The sequence below is a fragment of the Aquarana catesbeiana genome, linkage group LG09 (genome assembly GCF_042186555.1).
Source record: "Aquarana catesbeiana isolate 2022-GZ linkage group LG09, ASM4218655v1, whole genome shotgun sequence".
NCBI lineage: Eukaryota > Metazoa > Chordata > Amphibia > Anura > Ranidae > Aquarana > Aquarana catesbeiana.
Genome location: NC_133332.1, coordinates 167,875,969 through 167,890,949, shown reverse-complemented (window position 1 = coordinate 167,890,949; position 14,981 = coordinate 167,875,969). Strand labels below are relative to the sequence as shown.

Here is a 14,981-nt window from a genome sequence, read left to right as displayed (position 1 = left end):
AAACAAAAAAAGAGCGTCAATTTTGAAAAAAACGCAATATTTTTTACTTTTATAATATAATATCCCCAAAAAATATATATAAAAATATATAAAACACATTTTTTTTCCTGTTTAGGCCAATACGTATTCTATATATTTTTGATTAAAAAAAATCGCAATAAGCGTTTATTGATTGGTTTGCGCAAAAGTTATAGCATCTACAAAATAGGGGATAGTTTAATGGCATTTTTATTAATTTTTTTTTTTTGGCAGCAATCAGTGATTTTTATCGTGACTACGACATTATGGCAGACACATCGGACACATTTGGCCCTATTTTGGGACCATTCACAATTATACAGCGATCAGTGCTATAAAAATACTATAAAAATGCATTGATTACTGTGTAAATGTGACTGGCAGTGAAGGGGTTAACCAGGAGGGGGCGCTGAAGAGGTTAAGTGTGTCCTAGGGATGTGTGCTAACTGTAGGGGAGATGGGCTATGTGTGTCACGACACTGATCATCACTCCCAATCACAGGGAGCTGTGATCAGTGTCCTGTCACCAGGAAGAATGGGGAAATGCTTGTTTACATCAGCATTTCCCCATTCTTCCTCTCCGTGAGACGATTGCAGGTATCCCCGCGGACATTGAGTCTGCAGGACCTGCGATCACACTCTCTGAGCTCAAGGTCGGCACCCACAATGCCGCGTCTTAAGGCGACATACAGGTACGTTAATATGCCTGTACGTGCCATACTGCCGACGTATATCGGCGTGAGCCGGTCGGCAAGGGATTAATGTGTTTATTAACCCATATATAACAAACACTGCCAGACCCTCTCTTAGAGCCTAGCATAGCACACTGCATTCGTTTTTTTAATAAAAAAACAAAGCTTATAAATATTTAATAGTAGAACGATCCTCAGGCTGGTCACATGACTTGCGGCTGCTGTATACCCCTGATACAGTGGGGACGGAAAATATTCAGACCCCCTTAAATGTTTCACTCTTTGTTATATTGCAGCCATTTGCTAAAATCATTTAAGTTCATTTTTTTCCTCATTAATGTACACACAGCACCCCATATTGACAGAAAAACACAGAATTGTTGACATTTTGGCAGATTTATTAAAAAAGAAAAACTGAAATATCACATGGTCCTAAGTATTGAGACCCCTGACTGTGACACTCATATATTTAACTCTGGTGCTGTCCATTTCTTCTGATCATCCTTGAGATGGTTCTACACCTTCATTTGAGTCCAGCTGTGTTTCTGAATGGACTTTATTAGGAAAGCCACACACCTGTCTATATAAGACCTTACAGCTCACAGTGTCATGTCAGCAAATGAGAATCATGAGGTCAAAGGAACTGCCTGAGGAGCTCAGAGACAGAATTGTGGCAAGGCACAGATCTGGCCAAGGTTACAAAAACATTTCTGCTGCACTTAAGGTTCCTAAGAGCACAGTGGCCTCCATAATCCTTAAATTGAAGACGTTTGGGATGACCGGAACCCTTCCTAGAGCTGGCCGTCCGGCCAAACTGAGCTATCGGGGGAGAAGAGCCTTGGTGAGAGAGGTAAAGAAGAACCCAAAGATCACTGTGGCTGAGCTCCGGAGATGCAGTCAGGAGCTGGGAAAAAGTTGTAGAAAGTCAACCATCACTGCAGCCCTCCACCAGTCGGGGCTTTATGGTAGAGTGGCCCAACGGAAGCCTCTCCTCAGCGCAAGACACATGAAAGCCTGCAAGGAGTTTGCTAGAAAACACCTGAAGGACTCCAAGATGGTGAGAAATAAGATTCTTTGGTCTGATGAGAACTTTTTGGCCTTAATTCTAAGCGGTATGTGTGGAGAAAACCAGGCACTGCTCATCAACTGTCCAATACAGTTCCAACAGTGAAGCATGGTGGTGGCAGCATCATGCTGTGGGGGTGTTTTTCAGCTGCAGGGACAACTGGTTGCAATCGAGGGAAAGATGAATGCGGATGAGTGATCAGGAACTCGGACTGGGCCGAAGGTTTACCTTCCAACAAGACAATGACCCTAAGCACACAGCTAAAATAAGGAAGGAGTGGCTTCACAACAACTCCGTCACTGTTCTTGAATGGCCCAGCCAGAGCCCTGACTTAAACCCAATTGAGCATCTCTGGAGAGACCTAAAAATGTCTGTCAACCGTTTACCATCCAACCTGACAGAACTGGAGAGGATCTCCAAATCCAGGTGTGAAAAACTTGTTGCATCTTTCCCAAAAAGACTCATGGCTGTATTAGATCAAAAGGGTGCTTCTACTAAATACTGAGCAAAGGGTCTGAATACTTAGGACCATGTGATATTTCAGTTTTTCTTTTTTAATAAATCTGCAAAAATGTCAACAATTCTGTGTTTTTCTGTCAATATGGGGTGCTGTGTGTACATTAATGAGGAAAAAAATGAACTTAAATGATTTTAGCAAATGGCTGCAACATAACAAAGAGTGAAAAATTTAAGGGGGTCTGAATACTTTCCGTCCCCACTTTATATGAGTTCTGCAGGAGGGGCTGAGATCTCCCTCTGACATCAGCCAGGTAGAGCAGATGGCCACTCAGCCCCTCCTGCAGTAGCCCTGGAAACCGGGCCGAGAGTCACACGACCGGCCTAAAGATTGTGCTAAGTCTGTATTTACAATGCTCGTTTTTATAAAAGACTACTACAGTGTGCTATGTCAGGCTATAATAGAGGGGCTGGCAGGGACCATTTAGAACTTTTTATTTTACTAATAGCCTCGGGGGGGTGGGGTGGGCGGAGACAGAGACACAGACATATAGCTGACAGGGAGGAGGAGAGGGTGAGGGGGAGAGAAGAGAGCTGAGAGCAGGAAGGGACGTACTCTGACCACGGTGGTCAGGGCTCAGCAGCCCTGATTTACGTGGTGAGCGCAGAGAGGGGGATACAGGAAGTGGCAGGTTCAGGGAGGTTTTTTTTACAGTTTAGAGAGGCAGATTACACAGAACAAGCACTGTGCTGTTTAATCTGCTTTAAAGGGACCAGGAAATCTATTTTTGGGGGGTTAACAAACACTTTAACATGCTAATGAAATGTTTAATTAAATTCTGTTTTCATTACATACCAAATTTTAGACCCAGTATTGACATCACTCAAACTGCGCTTTTCTATGCAATGCAGGCAGATAATAGTTGATTGGGTGGGTCTGCAGTGGGCTGTGCATAATGTTTTTTTTTTTTTAAATCATCACAGCACCCTGCCTCAGTACTTCTCTCGCAAGAGCCCTTAGCCCTGTGTCAAACAGTGGACTGGCACTTTAGGGGAGTTGTACAAATGTCTAAATGCTTGATGGGTGAGTATTAGTTCAGAGAAGTGGGCTCTTCTAGGCAGAGTGCAGTTACACTACCCTAGGTAACATTCACATGATTCTGAAATTCCATAATTGAATGAACTGAAATTCAATAAATGAAAGGGGCCAGTCAGGCTGGGGAAGAGTGCTAGATGATGCTCAACAAAGTCCTCCCACCATTAACTGAGGCAGGCTTTTTTGGACTTGCTGCAGCTCCAAATGAACACTGCAAGAAGGTCACAGTGTGCTGTGGAAACGGAGCTAGCAATTTCAGTACACAGGAGGTGCCTGCACAACCATAAAAAAGACTGAAGGTAGAGCTGGAGTTTAGGTAAGAGATCAAAAAATAGGAAAAAAGGGGGGTATTTGCGCTAACCTCTAAGATATCACCTAAAGTGAAGTGTATAAATATACAGGTAGTGTGACTACGTGTACAGATGATGTGGTTAAATACTGAGAACCTAAAACAAATTAGAAAAGAAGAAAAAGGTGTGCAAATTACCCACTAAGAAGTGATGAACATTAGGTGCAGAGCAAAAAAAAATTCAACATAACATATATGCAGTATATTCCAACAGAAGTGTTTATTCCGAACAGATCATACAAGTAAAAAATCCATAAAACCAAAGCAGGTAAGATCTCCATTCCCAGTGGATGCCTTTTATGGGGAAACGCGTCGGGTGGAGCACAGTCCTGTGACATCATCACGCTGAACAGCTGATTGGTATACACCACGGCTAGTTCAAACAACTTTTCTTAACTGCTCTGGTTTTATGGATTTTACACTTGTATGATCTGTTTGGAATAAACACTTCTGTTGGAATATACTGTACCATGAAGCCCTCTTTTGTTCCTCCTTACATGAGACTTTCCAGATCCTTAAAGAGTATCCCGGGAGTGCAGTTTTCTTCCGCTGGTTCCTAGGTAACAGGTGGACATTTCCCTGTCATTTGAACATCGCAAGCTGACCTGCCGGCAGGCTTATGCACAGGCGGTTTTGATCTCTATCATTTGAGATCCAACTTATCTGTAAAGCAGTTAGTATTTTTACATCTTGCACCACATTTCAGAGAGCTGGATTGAAGAATATGTGCCCTGTTCCCTGGAGATTGATTCAAGGACTTTTGTTTTATTTTATTTTTATACATTACGTGGACATTTTTTGTGTGCTGTGATACACATATTTATTGATTATTTGTCATATGTTATGTTGAGTTTTTTTTGCTCTGCACCTAACGTTCATCACTATTTTTGGTTCTTAGTGGGTCATTTGCGCACCTTTTTCAAGAGATCAGAAAAGAAAAATTTCCATCGCTAGCATTTACATAACCTTTATTTTTGTTCATCAATGTAGAGGACTCCAGCCTTCCAAACACAAAAATAATGTAGAGGCGCTCACAATCTACTTGTGTATCTGCAGAGGCTACACCCACAGCCAGTGCATTGCTTTTCTTAGAAGTATTACCAGAACTATTAGCAGTGAGCCCTGGTCCTAAACCAGGATGAAAAAGCATTGTGTTTTTTTGCCCTAGCTGGAGTTGTGCTTCAATGACCCCTACTCAAATAAACCCAAAGATCTAGGCAGGATATTCTGACAACAAAAACACCACTGCAGCAAAAAACAGCAGTGATGCAAACAAGGAGGTGGGACTTTATATGAAGCTCATGATGACAAAATGAATAGAGTGGTGAAAAAAATAAATGGTTTAATGATACATAAAAACATGTTTACATACACTGTATTACATGTACAAAGAAATGCACCCTTAACATGGTGCCAATTTTCTAGCCTGGCAGTCATTAGTAATATATTTACAAACATTTATATTCATAGTTGGATATACATGTTAAAATAATAGCATCTGCACAGTCAATAGTCTTTTGATCCCTATCAAGATAGAAATAATATGGATACATATCTTGGTGAGTGTGTGGCTCGTACACAATATCTAGTAGCTCAACGGGTTTCGTGGCTTTGTGGCTTAGGAGCAGACATGTGAGATATCTGCAATGGGAGAATGAATTAACTGCGTAAGTTTACTATGTCAGGGTAGGATAGGTAAAACCCCCCCAAAAACCGTATAAGACAAGATAAGTTACAGATATGTGTGCACTAGAGGTCGATACATACGTCCTTGTGACGCGGTCCTTCCGGCGGAGTACTATCCATCTCCCCGACTGTGGGTGGGGCTGTGGTGGCGCCAACTCCCGGGTGAAATTACACCCGGACCTTGGCGTTCCCACCCCTTCCCTTCCACACTTGTGTCTGTGGCGTAGGGAACGTGGCTACGGCAGCATGTATTTATGGGCAGCAGCCCGGGTGTGGTCGGAGTTCCTCTGAGCCCTCTGTTCTATTGGCCTTACACTATTGCTTGACTGGTTCCCTCCTCCCTTCAACACAGGTACATCTTATACTCTCACTTGTTTCTTTCAATTTCCTCCTTTACTGGGTGTTTTGGTGATGATCCCTTACTATGGTCCTCCACCTTCACTCCTGGCTGGTCCGCATTTCATCTTTTTACCCCTGGACTAACCACTTTCCCCACTGAGTCCACTTTTTACATTTTTACCATTTTTTATGCACATAGCTTCAATATTGTTTTATTTCACGGTTCTTATCACATTTCATCATTCCCTGCATTCACACTAGGGGTGCCCGGATCCGCCTGGACGGTTGTCTGTGATGAGTGCCGCCATTGTACGTGCCCTCTCGGCTCCTGATACTGATGCCCTTGGGTGGCCTACGGTCCTTGACACCATGCCTTCTAGTGCACACATATCCGTAAGTTATCTTGTCTTATATGGTTTTTGGGGGTTTTACCTATCCTCCCGACATAGTAAACTTACGTAGTTAATTCATTCTCCAATTGCAGATATCTCATATGTCTTCTCCTGAAGAACGGTTTAAAGCCGCCAAACACGTTGAGCTACTAGAGATCGTGTACGAGCCACACACCTACCAAGATATGGGTCCATATTATTTCTATCTTAATAGGGATCAATAGACTATTGACTGTGCAGATGCTATTATTTTAACATATATATCCAACTATGAATACGGTGGACCCCTTTATTTTACCATGAATATAAAATGTTTGTAAACATGTTATTACTAATGACTGCCAGGCTAGAAATTGGCACCATGTCCTGGGTGCATTTCTATGTACATGGAATTCAATGTATGTAAACTTGTTTGCGTTACTGCTCTTTTTTGCTGCAGTGGTGTTTTTGTTGCCAGAATGACAGGGATGGAGGCACATGACTATACCCAGTCATGGAGTCATTTAAAGTTCCAATTTCCCCAATCCCCCTCTTTTTACTAGTCAGGATATTGATAAGAATTATAGCTAGAGCTGCAAGTTTCATTCATTCGTAACAGATTTTTTTTTTTTATTACACAATTTATATGATTGTAATTACTGATCCTACTGTGAGCTACGCTTGACATGCGCAATACTGCACAGGGAGAGAAGAGTAGACTAAAGAAAGATTCCAGAATATGTAAAAGATTCATCAAGTTTTATATAATGGAGCAGGATTTCAGCTATAAAAGATATTTATAGTCATGAGCACCGCTAAGGTGGCTTCCTTAGCGGAAGTCAGGAGCCACACATGGATGACAAGGCAATGGTCAGAATGACTACTGTTTGAGACTCCATGAAATAAGGCATTAAAAGGGAAACACAAGCTTTGAAGCATTAAAAAAAAAAAAAACTAAAAGCAGCAGTATTTATTGCATTAAGGAAGAACAGTACATCAACACCCAATAAGCTATGCTAAAATCTGGTAGAAAAATAGATAGAACACGTTATCAAATATGAAAACTGTACTAAAAGATGTTACTTACAGAGAGAAATAAATTACTTATGCAGATGCATGAAGGAAACAGATATAACAAACAGTACCAACCATGTTTTATTAATTTGTACAGACAAAATAACTTTCCAATATGAAATTAAATTTACAGGACACACTTCTTCCATCATTGGTAAATTTTATACTATACAGCAGCATAAACTGAAAGCTGGAAGATATTATCTAATGATATGCTTTACATATTCCAAAAGTTATGTTCCAGCACAATACTGAATAAATTAGTTTTGTTTGTAAACTAAGAGATTGCATATTTTATGCTGTACCTGTTTGACATTTAACTTACTAAATGCTGAGGTTATCCATCTGTAAGATTTAAACTGGCAGCTGCAAGATAACATCAGTCACTAAAAACAAAGATTTCTATGGCATTGAGAAAATTGTTTATACCCAATATAAAAACTCTTGTCCTGAAAAACATGTCATTTAAAGTAATACCTGTAGTTTAAAACTTACACTCGTGTATTACCAAGCCAAATAACAGTTTTAAAACAGACCAAAATGAAACAGAAGTCTGTATTTCTAACTTCAAAATCTAGTGTACCGCTTTCCCATGCTAGAAACATGAAAATTAAATAATTTATTATTGTTTCAATGAAAAATGAAAGTGTATATAAAGGGGCAAATGCAGCAAACCCTATGATACCATGAGGGGATAGGGTGCACTTTGTAAAATGTAAAAAAAAAAATTGAGTACTATCAAATGATATGGAAATCGAATGAACTCATACAGAAGCAGGTTATCAGCAGTGTTGGCAATATAGCCAGCCAGTTCTTAAACAAAAGTACATTTACACAAACACTTTCCCACCCAAATTGCTTCTTAAGAAATTTAGTACTTTCTACATGGTCCAAAAATGTGCGAGCTTATCTCCACCTAAAACTGAACTCCCATCTTACCAATTTGATTTTTTCCTGTGATAACGTTCAGTCTGTTGCAAATACATAATGTTAAAGTTAGGAAACCATCTCCGGCCTGCTTTGCTCATACAGGGCAAATAAACAGATTTCATTAAATGACTGCCCTATTTGCAGCTTATACTTACCTCCCCCCTCAACTACTGCTCCATTTAGATAGTGGATGAGATTCTAACAGCCCTGTGTAACATTCAAGACAAGGTATATATACATGGCTTACGGTTCTCTTCACTTCCAAGGCCTAAATGAAGCTCCAGGGAGCAAAAGCAAAGCAAGTATTACCTGCTGGTGTTGTGGTCCTCATTAAAGTGAACCTGTGTCTTTACTCTGCATGAGTAAACCACAGGTTCACATTAAAGAAAAAAAACAGTCACAATGGGACTTATGCAAAAATCTTGGACAATCCATTGAACTGAAGTTCAGACAGATAAAAAAAAAAAAAAAAAAAAATGCAGTTATGCTTTTTTATTTCAATTAAAAATTGTATTTTAATAACTAGCGCAAGTACCTGAATTCACCTGGATAACAGTGACCTGTATTCCGCTGCACAGAAGGGCTCACATTTGGAAAGTCAGGGCCAGCACTGACAATTAGGCTCTGCTGCAGTATATGCCAAAAGGAGAAAGAAGAGGAGAGTGATACTGTTCACTGTCCAATCAGCAGGCTGGGGGTGTGTTCTTGAACAAGCTGTCATGGTATTGCAGTAAAGGTAAGGCTCTAACAGTATTGTATGGCAGGAGTGCCCAAGCACAGGACTGGCTGCACAGAATTGCAAATATTTTGGCAGGTCAAACAATTCACATATACTGTATGCATTTCAATTGTGTACTAGGCCATGTTTACTTATGAAAGGTATACAGTCCCCCTTATTTATCTGTACTGAGTCTGATGCTTTAAGTACCGGGGGTCAGAGGTCATCTGAAGGGTGACAACTGCTGTCTGCCTTCACACAACGTCTCACAACTCTAAAGAGTGCATAGCAGAGTCAAATAAAACTCTGCAGTTAAACTTAAGAAAAAAAGTCAACAAATTTCACTTAGCAGATATCTTCAAAGATTGGTGTGTATACCCTATAATCATTTTTGATGCAACTTTCACATTTATAAGCGATACCATTTTCATGCTTTTGTTACCGTATTAAATCAAGAGATTCCCATATTAGCCAGTACCATAAATTTGGTCCTCTTTAACCGCTGCTGAGATCCCAACTACATAGTGCATGGTTTTCCATGAGTCAGCTAAGAAGTACTACCATTTGGCACTGCTATGGAAGAAGCAGAGCCTTTGAATGCAATATACAAATATGGCTACCTCCATGTACAAATATCACTAAATTACAAACTATACATATAAAAACAGAAAATACATTCCTTTTAAAAAGGGCAGATAAAATTGTGTTTGATACCAATATGCACTCTTTGGAGCTGGGAAGACAGGGTAATGTCAGGTATTTGGCAAGGCAGCAACTGTCAAAGTTCAGGTGATCTCTGAGCTTGACACAAAATTAAAAGAACAGGCCCAAAGTAAGGGGACAAATGGAATGGTCAAGAGTCTTGCATAATTCCAGCTGTGACTGGTTCTCTTTAAAAATGGTGTACACATTATTGGGCAGCTTTGTGTTCCAGCATACATTGTTCACAGAGACTAAATCAAACTTTGATAGAAGAGTATAAGCACAGCAACACACATTTTGGGGGGACTACTAATTAAAACAAGTGTACTAATCACCAACATCATGCAATACAATACTCATCCTTAAAAGGCAGAGTACCCATAATTTAGGAGCAACACAGTATTCATTAGTGTCTGGTTAGATTATTTTTTTTACGCTGTACTGCCAATAGTGTCATTTATAGCACACATCGTCTTTCACAGGGAACCAAAGTTTATGTCTTTGTAAAAACAGGGATTTAGGGAATTAACATGGAAGCCACCCCTACATTCGTTACAAAGACTAACATTTCACTAATAAAATTAATACTGCATCTTTTGCTTAATGTTAAATAAAGTGTATATCTTCTCATGAGAAAAAAAAAAAAAAAATACAAAATGTGCACCTGAGGGAAATCAGATACTTCCAATACATAAAGTAAATGATGCAGAAAAATGCACAGGATTCACAAAAATGTTTTCAAAGGGGTTAAAAAAAAAAATATAACAACTTCATGTTACATAGAAAATGTATCTTTGTTCATTGAACGAGACATCTTTTCATATTATAGATCAAGTAAAATAAGTAGACTTTGGGAAAGAAAAACCTCAAAATACCTCTTAATTTTACATATATAGTAGTTTCATCTGTACCCAAAAATTAGAACCAATATATAGATAAACTGAAATTGGCTATACTTTAGGAAACATTCTTAAAGCATAGTGTTACACTCTCCTAGGTGCTACAGTAGCACATTGTGAAAATACTCGAGGGGCAGGTCCAGGAAGTAAAATGGCACAAGAGCGTTATGGAAGCCAGTTCTGAACAATTTCACAAGTCAGAGCCACTTCCTGAAAAACACAGCAATCTCCCATATGCAATTTGCAAAATATGCCATCTTTTTCTTCACAAAAATAAGTATGCTGAAAAAAAAATAAGCTTCCTTTGCCAACACATCAATATAAGCTTTAAATTGCTGTACATTTAATCTGTGTGGGAAAGCAAGTATGCGTCCATTTGAAATTCAACACGGCTTCACACATTATCTCTCTGCATTCCGTCTTCCCAAGTCACCTCATTCTGTTTTTACAGCAAAGAGGCTGGGGTGACACAGTCTTCTCTATGGTTTCCATGGTAATGCACTCAGTCTGTGGAAAATAAAATACAAATAAAGTCAATTAATGCTGAACAATGAAACTGTACAAAATGAAATGCTCACAGATCTTGCTTAATAGTAATACTGGGTATTAAAAAAAAAAAAAAAAAAAAAAAAAATATATGCATATACATTTTTTTGGGGAAAAAAAAAAAAATCACTATGCATGCTGTACAAAATTAAATGATATGCTTATTTCTGCTTTGGTTTAATGTTCATGATTTAAAAATATCATTTAAAATTTACAAAATATTGCAATACATAATATATATTTCAAAAGTCATAGCAGGAAATAAAATGGGTTGGAAGATGGGAGCCACAATTACCAAGCTCTGGGACGGTCATCTTGATCCTGGTTTTACCATATAGTTACAGACTTGGTTAGTAATTTATCAAGTAGTAAATTATAGATAAGGATGACAGCTTACAACTTTAAAATAAAACATTGCAAGTTCCAAAATTGTATTGTTGCAGGTACCTGCTAGGATTTAATATCCTGAATCATAGGAGTCATTCCAGAAAGCTGAATATTGCTAAAGACTTTATGAAAAAGAAAGGCACATTCTGGATTCATCCTCACATAAGCAGATCCATTTCAACAAAACTTGTTTACTAACAGATCATGTGATCAGCAGCCTGTTAAACTGTGCTCTGCGGTGTTTCGTCAGATTTTGTAACTTTATGCCACAGCCATCTTGGTACACCCCGCACTTATTTTTACCAGTAAAGCCTATATAGTGAAATACAGCATTTTGAAATCCATCTGTTTTTATGTTCAATTTTAAAAGCAGCAGCAAGCGTGCCGATCTCACAGGTTTGCTAATCCGACAGAACACCGCTGCTTTTATAACGCAACATCAAAGCAGAGTGATGGGTTTCGAAAATTCAAGTTAGACTTACCGGTAACTTGTTTTCCAGGAGTCTTTCAGGACAGCACCTGAGAGAGTGGCTCCTCCCACTTGTCAGGAAACACACCTCCAAACTTTAAAATGAGGCTCCTTCCCACATGTTGCCAGTAGTAGTAGAGAACCTCTGGCCCGAGCTGGAACACATAATCAGAATATGGTTAGTCACAGCATAAAATCAAACAATAAGGGCGGGTTGTTGCTGTCCTGAAAGACTCCTGGAAAACAAGTTACCGGTAAGCCTAACTTAAATTTTCCCTTAACGTCTTTCAGGACAGCACCTGAGAGGATAAACGAGACTTACCAACTAGGGAGGGACCACAGTCTGCAGGACCTTTCTGCCAAAAGCCTGATAATTTGCTGACAGAAGATCCAGTTTGTAATGACGGACAAACGTTAAGTAACTTAAACATGCAGCCGCCTTACAAATTTGATCTGGGGTGGCACCAGCTTTTTCTGTCCATGTAGTGGCCTGAGCCCTGGTAGAAAGTACTCAAATTCCCAACGGAAGAGATAGCCTCGACAGAGTAGGCTGCCAGAATAGCGGATTTAAGCCATCTAGCAATTGACCCCTTTGATGCTTGGCGGCCCTTCTTTTTGCCTGAAAAAAAGTAGAAAGAGTCCAAAGACCTAAAATCCTTTGTTACTTCAAGGTAATGTAATAGTATTCTTCTTACATCCTAATTGTGGAATAGGCTTTCTTTTTCCCCCCGAAGGGTTTGAGCAAAAGGTTGGTAGGATGATCGCCTGCGACCTGCTGTGAACTGACGTTACTTTTGGTAAAAAACCCCAGATCCATTTTAAGTAGAATACTATGTAGATAGACAAGAAAGGTTCTTTAACCGATAGGGCGTGGAGTTCCCTAATGCTCCTTGCCGTTGTGATTGCAACTAGAAATAAAGTCTTAAAAGGTTAGATTTCTTAGAGATACTGCTTGTAATGGTTCAAAAGGTTCCTTTGTGAGGGCTTGTAGGACCACTGATAGATCCCATTTGGGAAAATGCTTAGCTGGAGCTGGTCTAGATCTAGTAAGTGCCTTAAAAAAAAAATCTTGTGACCAAGGGCTCAGAAGAGACTGGTCTCTCCAGAAAAACTCCCAATGTGGCCACTTGCACCTTAAGTGTGCTGATTGCAAGGCCTTTGCACAATTTTGTAGGAATTCCAATACTGACACCAAATTTTCTACAGTTCTATTTGTCGAACGACACCAGGATTTGTAGACCTTTCGATATTTAGCAAAAATGTTTCTAGTTACTTTTTTTCTACTGGAAAGTAAAGTGGTTACTAAGGGTTCTTACAGACCTTTGTCCCTTAACTTCTCCTCAGATACCAGGCGTTGAGGCTTAGTCTGGTCACATCTGGGTGATGTATTGGACCCTGCAGAAGTAAATATTGTTGGAGAGGTAGCTGCCAAAATGGTTTGACTGCCATCTGCAGAACGGTGGTAAACCAAGCTCTTTTTTGGCAGAATGGAGTAATCAGGATTACGGACATCTTTTCCTTTTGTATTTTCCTCAATACTAACTAGGGATACACCGAAATTTCGGCCAAAAATGGCCCTTTAGGCAAAAAGCCGAAAGAGAATTTTTGCCAATACCGAATGGGGCGGGGCCAGGGCTCCGCCCCCGCCCCTGGTGCCGCCTATCAGGGGGGCTTCCTATATCGTAGAAGAGAGAAGAGCCGCCGCCTGTTTGATTACAGCGCCGGGAACTTCACAGCTTTCATTTCAATAGCTGTGTTCCCCGCTGCGCGCCGTCACATACAGCCCCTCCCCCTTGTCCGGGCACTTTGACAGATCGGCGGCTCTCCTCTCCCTTCACTGGCTGCAATGGGGACACAGGCTGCACTACTGGGGACACAGGCTGCACTACTGGGGACACAGGCTGGCTGTATGTGACGGGCACTGGTGAGGCTGCATTGATCTCCTGTACCATGTCCGCAGTCTCTGGCCATCTCCTGTACCATGTCCGCAGTTTCTGGCCATCTCCTGTACCATCTCCGCAGTCTCTGGCCATCTCTGCAGTCTCTGGCCATCTCTGCAGTCTCTGGCCATCTCTGCAGTCTCTGGCCATCTCTTGTATAAAAAATATGTTTAAAAACAGTCACTTTCGGTATCGGTTTTCGGGATCAAGGAAGATTTATTTTCGGTATTGTTTCGGCCCCAAAAAACCCATTCGGTGCATCCCTAATACTAACGGAATTAGCTGGAACGGGGGAAAGGCATAACCTAGATGAAAGTTCCAAGGATGTGCCAAGGCATCTATCCCCTGAGAACTGTTGTTTCTGTGAATGGAAAAGAAAAGCGGGAATTGTGGAATTTCTTCTGCCGCAAACAGGTCCACCTGTAGATGGCCCCAGGCTCTGGTGACCACTGCAAAAACTTCTGGATTCAAGCTCCATTCTGCCTCCTGAGTCCGTCTCCTGGTCAGAAAATCTGCCACTACGTTTAATGTACCCTTGAGGTGGACTGCAGATAAGGACAGCAAATGACTCTCTGCCCACTCTAGGATCTTTAATGCCAGCAACTGAAGCATTTTGCTTCTTGTGCCTCCCTGCTTGTTCAGGTAGGCTATGGAAGTGGCGTTGTCTGATAGAATCTGGACATGGAAACTTTGGAAGATTGGAGAAAGCATCCAATGCTAAGGCGACTGCCCTTACTTCCCTCCAATTTGAGGACCTTTTTGCCTCGGACCGGGACCATTCTCCCTGTGCTAAGTTCTGATCCAAGTCGCCCCCCCCCCCCCCCCCCCCATACGCTGGCATTCGTCGTCACCACTTTTTCTATTGGGAATGACCATAGTAGGCCTGTTGACAGAATTGCCTGATTTCTCCACCACCAAAGTGATCGTTTGACTCTGGTGGGAATCTTTACCTTTGCGTCCAGAGATTCTGTCCTATGGTTTCATGCCTTTAGGAGGAAACTCTGAAGAGGTCTGAAATGTAGCCTCGCCCACTGAATGGCTGGCATAGTCGATGTTAAAGTTCCTAGGGCTGACAAAACCTTTCTGACTGACATTTCCCGATTTGTTATGCTATTTTGGACTTTGGACTTTGATTTTTTTTCCTCTTCTGGAAGAAAAATTCTTTGCTCCACTGAGCTTATTTGGTACCCCAGAAATTGTAATTGTTGAGCCGGATTGAAGTTTGACTTCTGAACATTCACAA

General features: G+C 40.7%; 1 protein-coding gene across 1 annotated transcript in view; it reads right to left on the bottom strand.

Annotated features, from left to right (window-relative positions):
• Window positions 1–7,210: 7,210 nt before the first annotated feature.
• Window positions 7,211–14,981, bottom strand: part of LOC141108120 (insulin receptor substrate 2-A-like) — a 33,640-nt gene continuing 25,869 nt past the window's right edge. The window contains exon 2 of the mRNA XM_073599379.1: window positions 7,211–10,903. Coding sequence (XP_073455480.1) covers window positions 10,899–10,903 — 5 coding nt within the window. The 3' untranslated portion in view covers window positions 7,211–10,898. The remainder of the gene's footprint in view (window positions 10,904–14,981) is intronic.